Source organism: Belonocnema kinseyi, chromosome 8 (assembly GCF_010883055.1).
Source record: "Belonocnema kinseyi isolate 2016_QV_RU_SX_M_011 chromosome 8, B_treatae_v1, whole genome shotgun sequence".
NCBI classification, from domain to species: Eukaryota; Metazoa; Arthropoda; class Insecta; order Hymenoptera; family Cynipidae; genus Belonocnema; species Belonocnema kinseyi.
The window spans coordinates 87,889,252-87,904,019 of NC_046664.1; the positions used below are offsets into that span (position 1 = coordinate 87,889,252).

The window sequence follows — 14,768 nt, forward strand, 5'->3', positions numbered from 1 at the left end:
AAAGAAAATTGAAATCCGTAAGAAATCAATCTTATACACAATATAATATTACAAATTATTAAAACTGATTTATAGTTAGAATGCAATGAATACCAATACAAGAAATGTAGATGTAGACAAGCGATTTGAAAGATACACTGATCACAAAAAAACACATATATTTTGCATCGAGAAAATCATTTGTAAAAGGAAAAAAAATGCAAGTATTATCAGTAGACGATCGCGCACGATATTCTTGACTAAAATTGGTTTATGGGTCTGAGAGGCCCATAGTATGCTTCGAGGTTTAAGAGCAAACTTTAGAATAAATATTACTACTAAAGGACCCATTGCGGATAACGCGTTTTTTATGATGCCAAGCGTTTTCAGTAGATGGTTGACGTCATAAATTGCAAAATGAGATTGCGTACATCCTCAGAATGCGATTCAATTTCCTATCATGTAAGCGACTAGGTAAATAGTTTTAAAGACTGTCAGTTTCTTTCAATTTACTAATAAATAAGCCCGATGTCATTTTTTAGTAGGAAAGAGGCGGGTGAGTAGACGTGGATGCTAAGTTGGCGCACATTTATTTACAAGAAACTGTACTAATTAAGCTCATAAAAATAGTTCTAGCATCTAAATTCTTGCATGATATATAATTGATAAAAAATTCGTCATCATTCGACTCTGAGTGATTATGAAATAGGCCCGAAAAACCTCTGTAAAGTTTTATTCTTTCATCCAAAAATGTCGAGTCATGGTTATTTTTGCGGCTCACCGTCCAGTCAATAGATATCTATTCCTCTCATCAATGACCACTGAATAATTGGAAATGGAATTATTCATACATGAATTTGATTTAAATATATCTATAATGAATTTGCTAGAAATGACTTAGTGGATTTTTAAAATGAAAGTGTTTTTAACACAATGAAAACTTACGATAGATTATACAAATTTAAAACCAGAAATGCAGCTCCCTGCACTGCAAAAAATATCTAACTAATGCACATTTAATAAGCAGCTTCCACTATAAGTTTCACAGTCCTATGCGCTAGTATTTGCAACGTCTCACAATTTTACCATCTCACTTTAAGGCTTGCCAAGGTATGTACACAAAATTTACTTTTGTTTCAAAACTTAAGTCAGGAAGGACCATTAAGTCTAAAAAATAATCTTTCGCATTTCTTTTTCTTGATCAACATTGTCACGGGCTCCAAATCGCATCTTCTTTGCATTAATGCTTCAAACCTTCTCTTATTTATCTTCAAACCTGTGACGAGAAAATATTAACCTTTCTTTTTAGTTTCGATGAAACGGATATTATTCGATATTTGAACAAACGAAATTTCACTTTATATCTATATATTTGTATATGTCTGGAACCTCTGACTTTTCAACAAAAAATGAATATTAAAATGTTTGTATAAACGACATTAGAAATTTTACTATCTTAGATAAAGGTACTTGTTATTGATATTCTCTCATTGGACATACGAATTTTATTGTTGGCCAAAAGGTAATAATGATTGAAAGTTATTTAATTGTAAAAAAACGATCTATTGAATCTCATTTTCATTTCAAAACATTTAAGTGTCTCTGGGCGAAAATATAAACATGGAAATAAAATTCTAGAAGGCAATTTAGAGATGTTGAACTAATGTTTCATACTTTTGTTGATTTTCATTGATTTGATTTCCATAAAACACATTAAAAAGGATCAGGAAATATTAGAACTATGTTTTACATACCAGAATTATGTAGATAATGTAGTAAAGGAAGTGGATAAACTATCACAATTATTTTTTCTCTTAGGTGTATTCAAACTTTTTTCCTCTACTATATATATTTAACCCTTCGTGTGTACACTGGGTCTTAAAGGAGTAGTCGAAATTTCACATTGAAATTTCCCTCCATTATTTTTACAATATTTTAAGGTTTGTTAACATCGGTTTAAAACTTTTGAATTTGGCAACTACTGAGACATGATCACACGCTTAGAGAAGTATACCTGAATTTTTTCAGATTATTTTAAAGTCTTAAAAATCTCAAAAATTCACCTGTTCTCTAAAAGACCCAGTGTACACACCGTGTATCGAAAAATATTGTGTACAAACGCAGGGTTAAATTCATTAGATATCTTTAAGGGACATATAAGGAAAGGTTCGAGACATATGCCCAAATTTAACGTTGATAAAGTTGCGCTGTTAATTAAAACTGATAAAAGCAGTGGATGTGGTGAAAGTTCAGATTCCCAGGGAAAACTTTATAATTATTGCAATCAATGATTTTTATGACATAATAGTTAAGTGCTTCTTCCCGAATACAATTTTTGTTTAAATATAAAAAATAGTAAGTTTGTAAAAGCAAGTATATTCAAGCTTCTTGAATAGATTTTGCGTTGCATATTTAAGGAAGAAAAAACATTGTTTCGACAATTTATAAGAATATATAGAGTAAAGGAACCAATTGTTGCGGAAATAGACAACCTCAAACTTTTCTATCCTCTTGCTTACAAATGAATACTCCAACAACTTAAAAAATTATTTTACTGGACAGTAAGTTTATCAAACTTTCATTTCTGTATTCATTTTCTTTCATTAATTTCTAAGGTTAAACAAATATTGTGGCAAAAACTAAATGGGCCAAAAACATCATTACTCGAGGAACATTTACCAGTCGCTCGAGTGCTAGACCCACTTCTCGAGAGCATGTCCTAACCCAAATATTCAAAAATGTATAAAGTTCAAATCGATTTATAATCATAATATTGATAATGTTTGAAAACAGTATTAAAAGCATAAAAATACAATTAGCTAAATACCTGAATAAGACATTTTTAATGCGGATAACAGTGAGATATGCAGGTAAAAAATAAAGACTTTTCTTAAGGTTTTCTTTTTGGAAAATAAACACGACATTGTTTTTATTATAATTACTGTCATTAACATTTCATGCCTAGGATAATATTCATATACATCGACAAATGTAGCATAAATACAAAATCAATGTAAGTACCTCTCAAGGTGCCTCATTGAAATATAGAGCTTTGTCAAAAATTGTCACCAGTTAATCGATAATTTACTTTAAAAAATACTAAATACAATGTTTAAAAATAATTAGTGGAACAAAAGTTTGGTTAATCCTAATCACTACAGTAGAATTGAAACATAAAGAATAAATAAAAAAGTAACCAAATTTGTGCTTCGAAATTTCTGATTCAGTATACCTAAAACACTAAGCGAATGATGAATTTCCGTCAATATCAAATGAGGGCCTCATTACACATCTTAAATTCCGAAATAATTTCTCTTATAAAAATTTAAGTATTTTTAGAGTTTGTAATGTAAACTATCTGCATTCTTATAATGTAATTTTTAGTTTAATTTTAACAATGATTCAATATTTATCATAATAATATCTGTCGAGCCTCGACAATAGCTGCCTCCTGGGTAATTGGTTCCTTTACTCTAACATTTTTTATGAAATTTGAACAGGTAAATTAGAATTTGTATCTTTTTTTGAAAGTGAGTTCATAAGAACAATGCTTTCAAATATATCTGGTGTGAAGCCATGTTTCAATAAAGAAAAATCTCAGGATGACGATTTTTTGGCCTCCCTACAAGAAACTACAGCAAAGGAAATCAAAAACCAAGAAAACGAATCACTAAAATCTAACGCATTGAATGTCGAAGAACTGTTTGAAAGATCATCCTACTTTGAAACTAAGTTAAAATGGATCAATATTATCGGAATTACCGCCTTGCACATAGTGGCACTTTATGTTCTTTTAACTTTCCCTTATTTGGAGAAGAAAAGAACTTTCCTTTTCGGTAAGTACTTATATAGATATCCTCTACATGCTTAAAACTCGAGAGAAGTATAATTTAATTTTCGTTTATTTCAGTTAATAATAAAAATTTACAAGAAAAGGGTTGAAATTAAAACAAAATATATAAATATGTCACCGTAAGTTATATCACCCTTCGTGAAATTTTTTTCAATATCAGTAAAAGACAGATTTTAAGAAAAATGAAATAAATTTTAAATCTCTTGCATATTTTAATTTTTTCTTTTATTATTAACAGACAAATACTGTATCTCTGAAACACCAGAGATTTAAAAGAAATGATATAAAGAAAAATAAAATCATGAAGGGGACACCATCTAACTTGTAATCCAATATTATCGAAATATTGAATCAACTAACTTAGATTTACGTAGTTTTTTTATAACACATTAAACATTTGACTAAACAATATACTGATCTCGTTTTAAATATTTCGAAGGTTACAATATTTTTCAAAGGAAATTTATAGGCATAGCTTTTATTGACGAATCAAGGGTTCATAAATCAAAGGATGCAAAACTAATTTTATTCAATAAATGGATTTATTATGTTTTCTTACTCATCAGTTATAGACATGTCCACAATCCACAGTAGTAAAAACTTCTAAATACAAAATAGCAAATAGAAATTAACATTTTGAGTAAAACAACGCACGATGTTTAAAAGATGTTAGAGAAAAAACGTTACGTTTTGAAGGGCCTATAAGATAAGCATAACCAAATTTTGAAATTGGCTAAAAAATTGAACATTAAAATTTCGATCGCACAAAAATTAATGAATTCTTACATTCTCATCATAATGAGAAGGTATTTTTTATGTGAAAACGGACTATCGAAGATTCCTTTAAATCTCCACGTTTCGAGACCCTCTGAATCCGAGAAAAACTCGATTTCAGGATGGTGTCAACCTGTCGTCGTTGTCGTCGTCGTTGTTGTCGTCTGTACGCCGGATAAGTTTTGCAAGAATATTTCGATTGGATTGTGCTTTTGCCAACGCTTTTGCAGGCTAAAAAGAGAGATCGCGATCGTTCACCAGCTATTTTATGTAGGAATTCAAAACGCTAGAGCATTCTCAAGCGTGATAGCACTTTCAAAATCCGAAAATATAAACTAAAATTAACATTTTAAGTCAAACACCGTATTAAATAGAAAGAAACACAAGAGGAGAAAAATGCTTTGGTTTATTCATAAAAAATGACATTCCAATTTTTTTTAAATTAAATTTTGAACAAACGACACCAACGACGAAACAAAATATTAACACATAAGGTGTTCACTGGAAAAAGTATTAAAAATTTGTTATAATTTGTTTTTTGATGGGATGCGTGGTTTCTGTTTTATTCTTGAAAAATAACATTAAAAGTAACAAATTTTAATTTGTTGGGAAACGACATATGGTATGACAAAAAATTTATAGACAAAAGTTTTTCACCAAAAAATGTTTCAATATCAATGCATATTACGAATTGTAATGATATATATTTATTGTATTGCTACATGTTTCAGCGTAGCTAAGAATCAAATTGAATGAAAAATAAGAAACAAATATTAAATCGAATCCATTTCGAATCAGGCAGGTTCTACACTTGAAGTTGCAGAATCGCTCAGACACGAAATAGGTTGTTTTTTAAAGGAAATTAGGTGTTACGTATGTTTACGATTTGTGACAACAAAATTTTTTACGGACTTACGCTTATTTGAATTTTCGGCTTTGTTTTAAAAAGAAAATCAATTTTTTTTAAATCTTATATAACTTTTGATCTAATTGCGATATTTCAGATTTCTTTACTGATTCTAGTAGAGTTTATCGCCTATTTTCGAAATGCATGAGAAAATTAAAAAAATGTTCAAAATTAACAATATGGCGATGGTTTTTCAAGAAATACAAAAAGTTAATTTTCTAAAAAAAACTTTCATGACGAAAATAACTAGTGAGTTTTAGGCGGAATAAATAACTTTTGTAGCTGGGAAAATTTGTTTTCATAAAAATTAATTCTCGCATTTTTCTTGGAAACAACAATATATACGAAAAAATGTTTAAAAAATATTTTGCATAGTTAAGAGAGTTCTACAAAAAGTTCTTTTACTCATTCATGGTATCTTGCACCAATTCCATGAAAAATTCAAAAATTCTATTTTCATTTAAGCAAAAAAATTCTTTTGATATCAGCGTATAAGTGTATAAAAGCAGATTGGCTTATATTTCTCTTAAACTTTGAGTTTTTTAACATATATTGAGTGTAATACAAAGTTTGAAGTATGAGGTATGGAACTACAATGCGTGAAAAAATCACTAGTTGACAGATATTTGATTGGCCCTCATGTCACTATTTTACATCAAATATATTCAGCATCCTTTGCATTGAAACTTCAACTCATTTTTTACACCTGGATCATAGGTGACCCGAAAAAGTAGATTTATGCGTGTTACTTGAAAGCCAAGGCCCAACTAAGGACGCCACTATACCAGTTAGGTAAGCCATATTTTTGGCCCAATTTCCAGCATAGCGCTCTCTTCTCCAGAAAATGCCCTTCAGAAGAAAAGATAATTATGAGGATCGTTCGGGTGATCAGTGACCCAGGTTTAGAGCAGAGGTTGGAATATCTTAATAAGCAATCCCAGTCTGCGGTATATAAATAAATGTAATTTACATTAGATATAAAAGTACTGAACGTACTGTAGAAAAGTGTACATTTTGGACAAAATTGAGAGCGAGGCGTGAGATACAAAGAAATTTTTTTGTCTAAATCGATCCTGTCGGATTGAAATCGACAACGAATATGTTCGAAAAGTTAATATATCGCGTCCTCGAATCTTTTTTTCGTGACCAAGTGATTCAACGTAGAGAACCAAATTGTAACTATTCGAAATGGCGTCTGAAAGTTAAAAATTTTAGACAATATAGTAGTTTTTGCACATAAAAATCAATTTTTTACAAATTCACGTGAAAATTTGTAGAAGGCGGTATTGGAGGTCGATGATTACGAATCCGAGACAAAATTTGACGAATTCGAAATGGCGGATACAAAATCTTGGCCAAAAAATTCAATTACGCGTATTGGTATGATAATGTATACTAAGGGGTTTTGGAGGTCGCCGATTACGAATCCGAGATCAAATTTAACATATTCAAAATAGCAGATCTGAAATGGTGAATCAACAAGTTGAGTAGTTTGTTTACACAAAAATATTCAAAAATTTAAAAAAAAAAACAAAACAAAAAAATGAATAAAATTGAAAAACATTTTTTTAAAAAAGCTCTCTTGTACGTTTACCGCCGCGAGGTGAAAGCTGGGCAACGTGAACAAAATGGGTTTTGACGGTAAAGAAACGTATGCATTAATGACTTTTTAAGTTTTATGACTACTCTTTAATTCCTTAGTGACAAAAATAATAAAACGAATATTTTTGTTCAGGTCTTTTCTTATTTTTTTATCGGCCATATTAGGTCCTCCATTAAAAATTTTTCAACTTTGACCGCAATTCGTAATCAGCAACCCAAAAAACCCCTTAGTATACATTATTATACCAATAGGCGTAATAAAAATTTGTTTGGGCCGCCATTTTGTATTTGCCATTTTGAATATGTCAAATTTGATCTTGGATTCGTAATCGGCGACCTCCAACACCCCCTTCTAAAAATTTTCACGTGAATTTGTGAGAAATCGATTTTTATATGCAGAATCTACTAAATCGTCTAAAAATTTTAACTTTGAGTCGCCATTCTGAATAGTTACAATTTGATTTTCAAAGTGGAATCACTTAGACGCGAAAGAAAATTGTAGAAAAGATTTAGAAAAAAATGTCTTTATAACACGAATTTTCGCCAAAAAAAACGAACATCGCCTATTCTAATTACGTTCTTCTCTAAAACCAATGGCAGATGCGGAAAGATCGTGAAATTCTGCTTAGATATTGATCTTTAAAATAATTTTGTTCTGACAGTTTTCATTGAACTTAAGAAGGCTGAAAAAAAATGGAAAAATGCGTCGCGTCAGGGCTTAATGAGTTAAGCCAAGCTTTATGCAAATACATAGAAGTTTTGACATTTTAACTATAATATTTAATTTTCCAATTGTAATTTTCAAATTTTTACTTTAAACTCGATGTTGGTAACTCTGAAGTCAATCTTATACCAATATTCATATGAATACGTAACAATTTTTAAGTTGTGGCGAGCATATTTTCATTCGGCATATTGAATTTTCAAATTTGGCATAACATTCAAAGTAATCATGACGAAGAAACATCGTATACCAAGTTTGACACAAATCTCACTGAGCTCTCTGAGGGCTCACTTAACTCTCTTACTTTTCTAGGGAGTCCCCGTACCAGCACCTCTACATTTTAATTTGACAAATCTTTTAAAATTAAGCATGGCTATAATATTCAGGTAACCGCACATACAAACACCGACAAAATTATATAAATTTTGGACTCTGTGAGTGCCGAGGACGTAAAAATCTGTAAAAAACTAGAGACAGACAATTTAGTCGATTACATTACATTCTTATGAATGAGCATGTAGATATAGCTAGAATTTTTTGCTGGCATAGGCTTTTAAAGCGTTCTGACCTTTTAGAAATAATACGTAGTTCTAAAAATAAGTCTTAATTCTACTTAGAAATTACAATCTAATTTATACTTTGACATCTGACATTCAAATTTAACTAACAAATCTAGCATAAGCATAAAGTAAACTTTAGAGCCTGCTTTTTTCCATGAAAATATTTATTGCTGACAAGGTAAATTTTTTAAGCATAAGGGGGAAAAACTGCCCGCTTCGCTGGTACATTCTCATCACCTAGGGCGCGCGACGGTTTAATCTCGCGCTTCGGCTTGGGTATTTATTCTTTGCATTTGTAATGTTTGCATAAACATTTTTTTAAAGATCTCTTATAGATGGCAGTATTTTCATGCGTCTTGATATTCTGAATTATCTACTTAATTAGGTATGGTCAAAGATTAAGTTTCTCAAAGCTCTATAAGCTTTGAGGTACACATTCTCATCGTGACACTCGCGCTGCGCGTTCGATTTCGAACATACATTTGTAAACAGGTTTTTTTGAATCTTTTTTTTCTCGTAACTTTCGTCGTTTTTCCACACATTAAAAATTTTATTTTTTTTATTTTTAATGTTATTTCTCACGAATAAAACAAAACGTTCGCGTCCTATCAAGAAGTGATTCTTGAAGAAATTGTAGATCTCCTTTGAGATTATAATTTTTGTTAATTTATCTTTTTTGTATCCTACATAGTTTGACCACAAAATGGAATTTTTTATTTTCCATTATTTTTTGTGCAATAAAAATTTGAATTTTTGATTTTCCAAGAAAATCCAAAAATTTGTTATGATAATCTTGTAGCGCTGTCAAAAAGAAATGTTTTTGTTATCGTGACTTTTTTCATATCTTGCGTTTTTCGGTTTAAAATGTTGATTTTCGGTTGATTTCAAAATGTTTGAAAATGTTATAACTCTGAAAATTCTCTTTTTATCAAAAAAAAATCATCAGTCTAAGTAGTTTGTCCTTTTTAATAATATAAATATCCGTACATAGAATTTTCAAATTCAGAAAAAAGTGGTCTCAAGAATGTTCAAAATGCGCTCATTTTTTTAATTTTCCTAAAAAATGGCTGGTTAACGAACTCGTCCTTCCTTTTAGGACTTTAAAAAAGTGTGCCAAAGATGGATTTGACTCGTTTATTTTTTCGAGAGTTATCGTGTTTATGGACGGCTGGACGGACGGAAGGGGCAGACAGACAGACGCCATCGTCAAAACTTGGTTTTCGGATTCTGGGGATCTCGAAACGTGGAGATCCGTTGAAAAATAGTGGTGTAAAATTTCGGACAATTCTAATACTATGTGAATCATAAATGATGTGAATGTAAAAAACACTTTAATGTATTTTCCTCGTTTTCTAATGTATATCCGGAGCATTATTTATAAAATGATACCACCTGAAAATCTAAAGTATTCTAATTATGTTTAAATTCACATATATTATAGTAATATTGGTCTTCAAGTCATGGTGTATGTCTTAAGGCCTTAGAGCAACGGTTTACCTGATGGCAAGAGCCCAAATTTTCAGCTTTTGACTAGACACGCTGAATTTTAGGTATGAATAACTCAGCTTAGACTTCTTTGAGTTTTAAAAAATATCGGGTTTTTAGAAAGAGCTTCTTATGCAATTTAATCTAACTATATTTGATTTTTTAAAATAAAAATTTTAGGTATTATAATATCATAAATAATACCCCATTTATGGCACAAGCTTTTGGACGTTAAAGTGTGCTCGCGCCAATTTTATTCTTTGTCAAACTTGTAAATGAATTGCATAATTAGTTTTTGAAATAATTCAAAAAAACTACTGTCGACAGCGACCTACGCAGTCATACACGAATCTAAATTTCCTTTAAAAAAAGTTGGTTGACTTTCAGATGTAACCAAAAATATCATTCTCCGCTTAAATTCAACTGAAGACTTCCAGTTACTCGCTTGGTTAAAAGTCAACCGCTTTAAGCACGAAAATAAAATCTTCAGGTTAATTTAAGACTCAAATATTTTTTACATTACGTCAAACCTTCGCTTTATATTGATGGAGTTTATAACATATTCTGCTTATAAAATATCACAAAAATGATAAAAAAAGGTAACGAAATTTTATTCTTGTGAAAACTTGAACTTTTCTTTACCTCTATGAGAGTTTATTCCATTTAATCTGTCTCAGTTTTATCTTATTAGGAAATTTTCACAAACGACGCACATGTCCATAGCATATGGTAGATATAAACAGGCATCGATCAACACTTGTTTTTAATAATTTCTAGATGTCAAAAATTTATAAAATGCTTTATCTTGTATCCGTGAAAAAGTTTAACAAGATATATATATATATATATAAATATACATATCCAAATTATCGAGATCCACGCGTCAAACCATATTTTTCCAAAGTGTTCGCGCATCGAAATTGGCGAACGCATTTCTGCTAGCCCAAATAAATTTCAGTTCACACGACTGAAGGTCAATCGAAAGTTAACATAAATTCCAGTTGTTCATTGCATCAATACATATTTCAGACAGATACACGGTTTTTAAGACCAACTTATGCTTAAAATTATTGTTTTACATAATTTAAAGGCAAAAATGAAATAAACATAAAAATTTGAATAATATCTGTACACTCTCATTTATGAGATTGTACTGTAATAATTCAAATGTTTCATCTGTCGCCTTGAATAGATCTTTAAGTTTTGGCATGCACATAATCCAAAACTCGTAAAGAAATTTGTTGGTATCTAACCGTATGAGTGCCTGTATATTCGTCTATACGTCTGTCTGTATACGTGGTTAACGGAATATTGTGGACGCGCTAACTTTCAAAGGGTTTGTACAATTAAGTCAGCCTTTGTTAAATTTTTTCAGGATACAAGAATGAAGGTTAAGTTTATTAACCAGATAAATGCGCTAATATGTGGCACCAATACAAAATCTCGCGCTACGAAACTCGAAGAGTAATATCAGGTGTTATACGGAAACGGGGAGGAGGAAGCACGCCAGCCCCCTCCCATTAAAAAATTTGAATTTTTGATTGCATTAACTTAAAGGTCTCCAAATACGCTGATATGCGCCATCAAGGAAAATGTTTGCACCTCATCGATAACCGAGTTATCGGCGTCTAATACGGTGTAAGAGGCTCGCGCGATGTTTAAAAATATTAAAATTTTTTTCAATATCATCACAGCTATCCGTCATAAATTCAAATGCGCTCAAACGCGTCACCCATACAAATTTTGGCGCTACTTAAAAAATATATCGTTTAGGTGGGGGGGGGGGGCAGTGTGACGCAGAGGTACAATTTCCGATAGTGATATGAACTTTAAATTTCCCTATATTGTGTCATTCGTCTTCGATAAAAATAATTTAATCTAATTTTAGTCGAAGGTCCAGATTTGCCATAATGTTTACCAATCTTCACCTTCGTCTCCTGAGGTGACATGCTTTGCATAAAGTAATGCTTAACAACACACCAAATTTTCTTTCATCCATTTTTTGAAAATTAATCGACTTTATCGATTCAAGCGAACGCCAAACACAAAGTAATAGACAAATTTAATAAATAATTGTATTAATTTGGCTTTTGTCAACGGAAAGGTTTTTTTTGTCCAGAAATAGACATGAAATAAGTCATTTTTTGTCATATTTGTTCACTTATAAAAAGTGGAAAAACTAAATAAAAAATCGGGCTCGGCAACTTTCTGCAAAATCTAATCAGCTTATTTTAGTTCTTTACATCCAAATTGGTCAAGATTTATGTGCTGTACGTGATTTGGAACCAAAAAGTCACTTTTTTCCTTTGTGTATCGGTCATTTTCGGAACTTATTAGTATTAATGAAATTAATTGACATTTTCTCAAGGTGGAACCACTGAATTAGCATTTTTTTCTTTAAAGCATACTTTATGGGAGCAGTAAATTCCTTTGGAATAGCTGGTGGTGTACATCGCTTTTGGAGCCATCGAGCTTTCAAAGCTAAATGGCCTCTGAGGGTGATTCTTCTTTATTGCTTCTATTCAACGGGACAGGTAATTATGTAGTAATAATAATCATGTTGCATTTTTAAATGCATAAGGGTGTTAGCGCCCGTTTCCAGATCCTCGAGGAGAAATAAAAAATGTTGTACAAAGAATCTAGAAAAAAATACATTTTCCCTAATATAAATCAGTGCTCACTTGTGGCCTAAAAAGTATGATTGAAAATGTTACGAGGTTTAGAGAAAATTAAGGTAGAATTTTTTTTTCGTTCGAGATTTATACTATTTTATATTTTTGGAAGTGTTTAAAAACCCAAGTTACATAAAAAAAACTTGTTTTTGAGATATTGCAGAGCTGAATAATTAATACGCGTAAAGTTTAATTAAAGAAATAAATCCAATTGAAAGGCAATGAGGATTTCTTCGCTCCATGTGGATATCGTATCAACTATTAGCGATGGTTTACGCTCTAATCTAAAATTAAAATATAAGCAAAATATATGTGTATCGTTTAAGTTGCCAAAACAATAACAGTTCCAAAAAGTTCCAAAATCTTTCCAAAATAAGAAGTAATTAGAAAAATTTTTGAATTATAATATATATTTTGTTTCTTCGAAAAGAGTTTTTTATTGATGTTTCAAGCGTTAAGAAATTGTCAATTTTAAATTTTCTTGATCGATTTTGACGACTTGCTAAAACTAAAATTTTGTTTTTCGAAGAAAGAAAATAATATATTAGCATGTTTGATTGAAGTTGAAGAACTCTAAGGTTCTACATATTCGATTCTTTTAAGTGTGCATAGGATTCAATAAAAAAAAGATTTGCCACTTTAAAAAAATTATAAATTGAGCAAATTAAAAAAAAATTATAAAACTTTGATTAGTATGCAGATGCAAAAACTGTAAATAGAAAAAATTTGCCATAATTTTTAAAGCAATAGGGAAATTTAAAGCATCAGGGAAATTTAGTCGCAGAGACGTTGTTTAACGCAAACAGATTCGAAGACTGAATCTATAAATGAACGCGCTTGAAGTCATAACCTGAATGCGGTTCTTCGTTACGCCTAGGAATGGATGGATCTCTTCAATGCCAAGGCATCTGAGAACACTTGTATTTGCGATTTCTGGATCCCTGAGAGCGCCAGTAATTCTTCCTTGCTTTAGATAAATGTTGGCACACTTGTTCAATTCAAAGTTTTATTCACTAATCTCTTTTCTGCATCTCTCGGCATCACTTAAGTCACTCTAAAGTATACTTGCACTAGAATCATAGATCTTCAGGTCATGCATGTGAAATACATGAGTGATCTTATGCATTCGATGGTTAGTTTCGTCGCAAATGTACCCTGGAGAATTGCGCAGTGCGAGAAATAATGGCAGGAGTGTGATGCAAAAGAGTATGTAAATCATGATATCAGCCTGAAAGACGCCCCTCTAGAAGGCAACGTTGGTCGCTGTCACCCGACAATTTCCATATGAGTAAATCTAGTTTTCCAAATTGGCACTAATCTCTCTGTATATCTCACCATAGGTAGACGAACCTTCAAGCTTTCGCACAGATAGATTATAAGCCTATGAGAGATTGAATTTATAGCTTTTCGATAGTCAATCCAGGCTATTGACAGGGCGCGCTGATGGGCTGCTGTGACTTTGCAGACACATCTGTCAATTAGCGGCTTCTCTCGGCAGCCTGCTACACCTATTTTCGAGTCACGTTGTTCTTAAGTATCTCTTCACACAGACTAAGCTCTTCGAACAATTCTGTTGTTTAGGAGAGCTATAAATGTCTTATATGGCGTGTTAAACGATGTTATTGGTCTGCAATTCTGTGGGTTAAACAAGTTTCCTTTTTTTCAGTAGGAGTATAGTACTAGGCAATCTGATAAGTCCCTGAAAAATGAAACACGGAGACGTTTTTTTGGTCAAAGTCAGTTTTATTTTTCAACATACTCTCCTTTTAGGTCGATACAGCGAGTCCAATAATTTTCTAACTTTTTGATACCGTCCGAAAAGTACTAGATCGGAAGGTCTCCAAAATACGCCTCAGTTTCAGTTATGAGCTTCTCATTTGAGTAAAAACGCTTACCGGTGAGCCATCTCTTCAGGTTAGGGAACTAGTAATAGTCGCTGGGGGCCAGGTCTGGTGAATACGGTAGCTGAGGAACCAATTCGAAGCCGATTTAATGCAATTTTGCTTGTGCAACTAAGCATGAATGAACAGGCGCATTGTCGTGATGATAAAGCGGTTTTTTCTTCTTCAAATGCGGTCGTTTTTGGACGATTTTGATTTTCAATCGGTCCAATAATGATGAATAGTATGCTCCGGTTATGGTTTTACCTTTTTCAAGATAGTCCACGAATATTATGCCATGTGCTTCCCAAAATACGGAGGCCATAACCTTT

The 14,768-nt window shown here is 31.6% G+C and overlaps 1 protein-coding gene across 1 annotated transcript in view; it reads left to right on the forward strand.

The window, feature by feature from the left end:
- Positions 1-1,051: 1,051 nt before the first annotated feature.
- Positions 1,052-14,768, forward strand: part of LOC117178094 (acyl-CoA Delta(11) desaturase-like) — a 22,102-nt gene continuing 8,385 nt past the window's right edge. Inside the window, exons 1-3 of the mRNA XM_033369334.1 lie at positions 1,052-1,089; positions 3,511-3,815; positions 12,288-12,418. Coding sequence (XP_033225225.1) covers positions 3,527-3,815; positions 12,288-12,418 — 420 coding nt within the window. The 5' untranslated portion in view covers positions 1,052-1,089; positions 3,511-3,526. The remainder of the gene's footprint in view (positions 1,090-3,510; positions 3,816-12,287; positions 12,419-14,768) is intronic.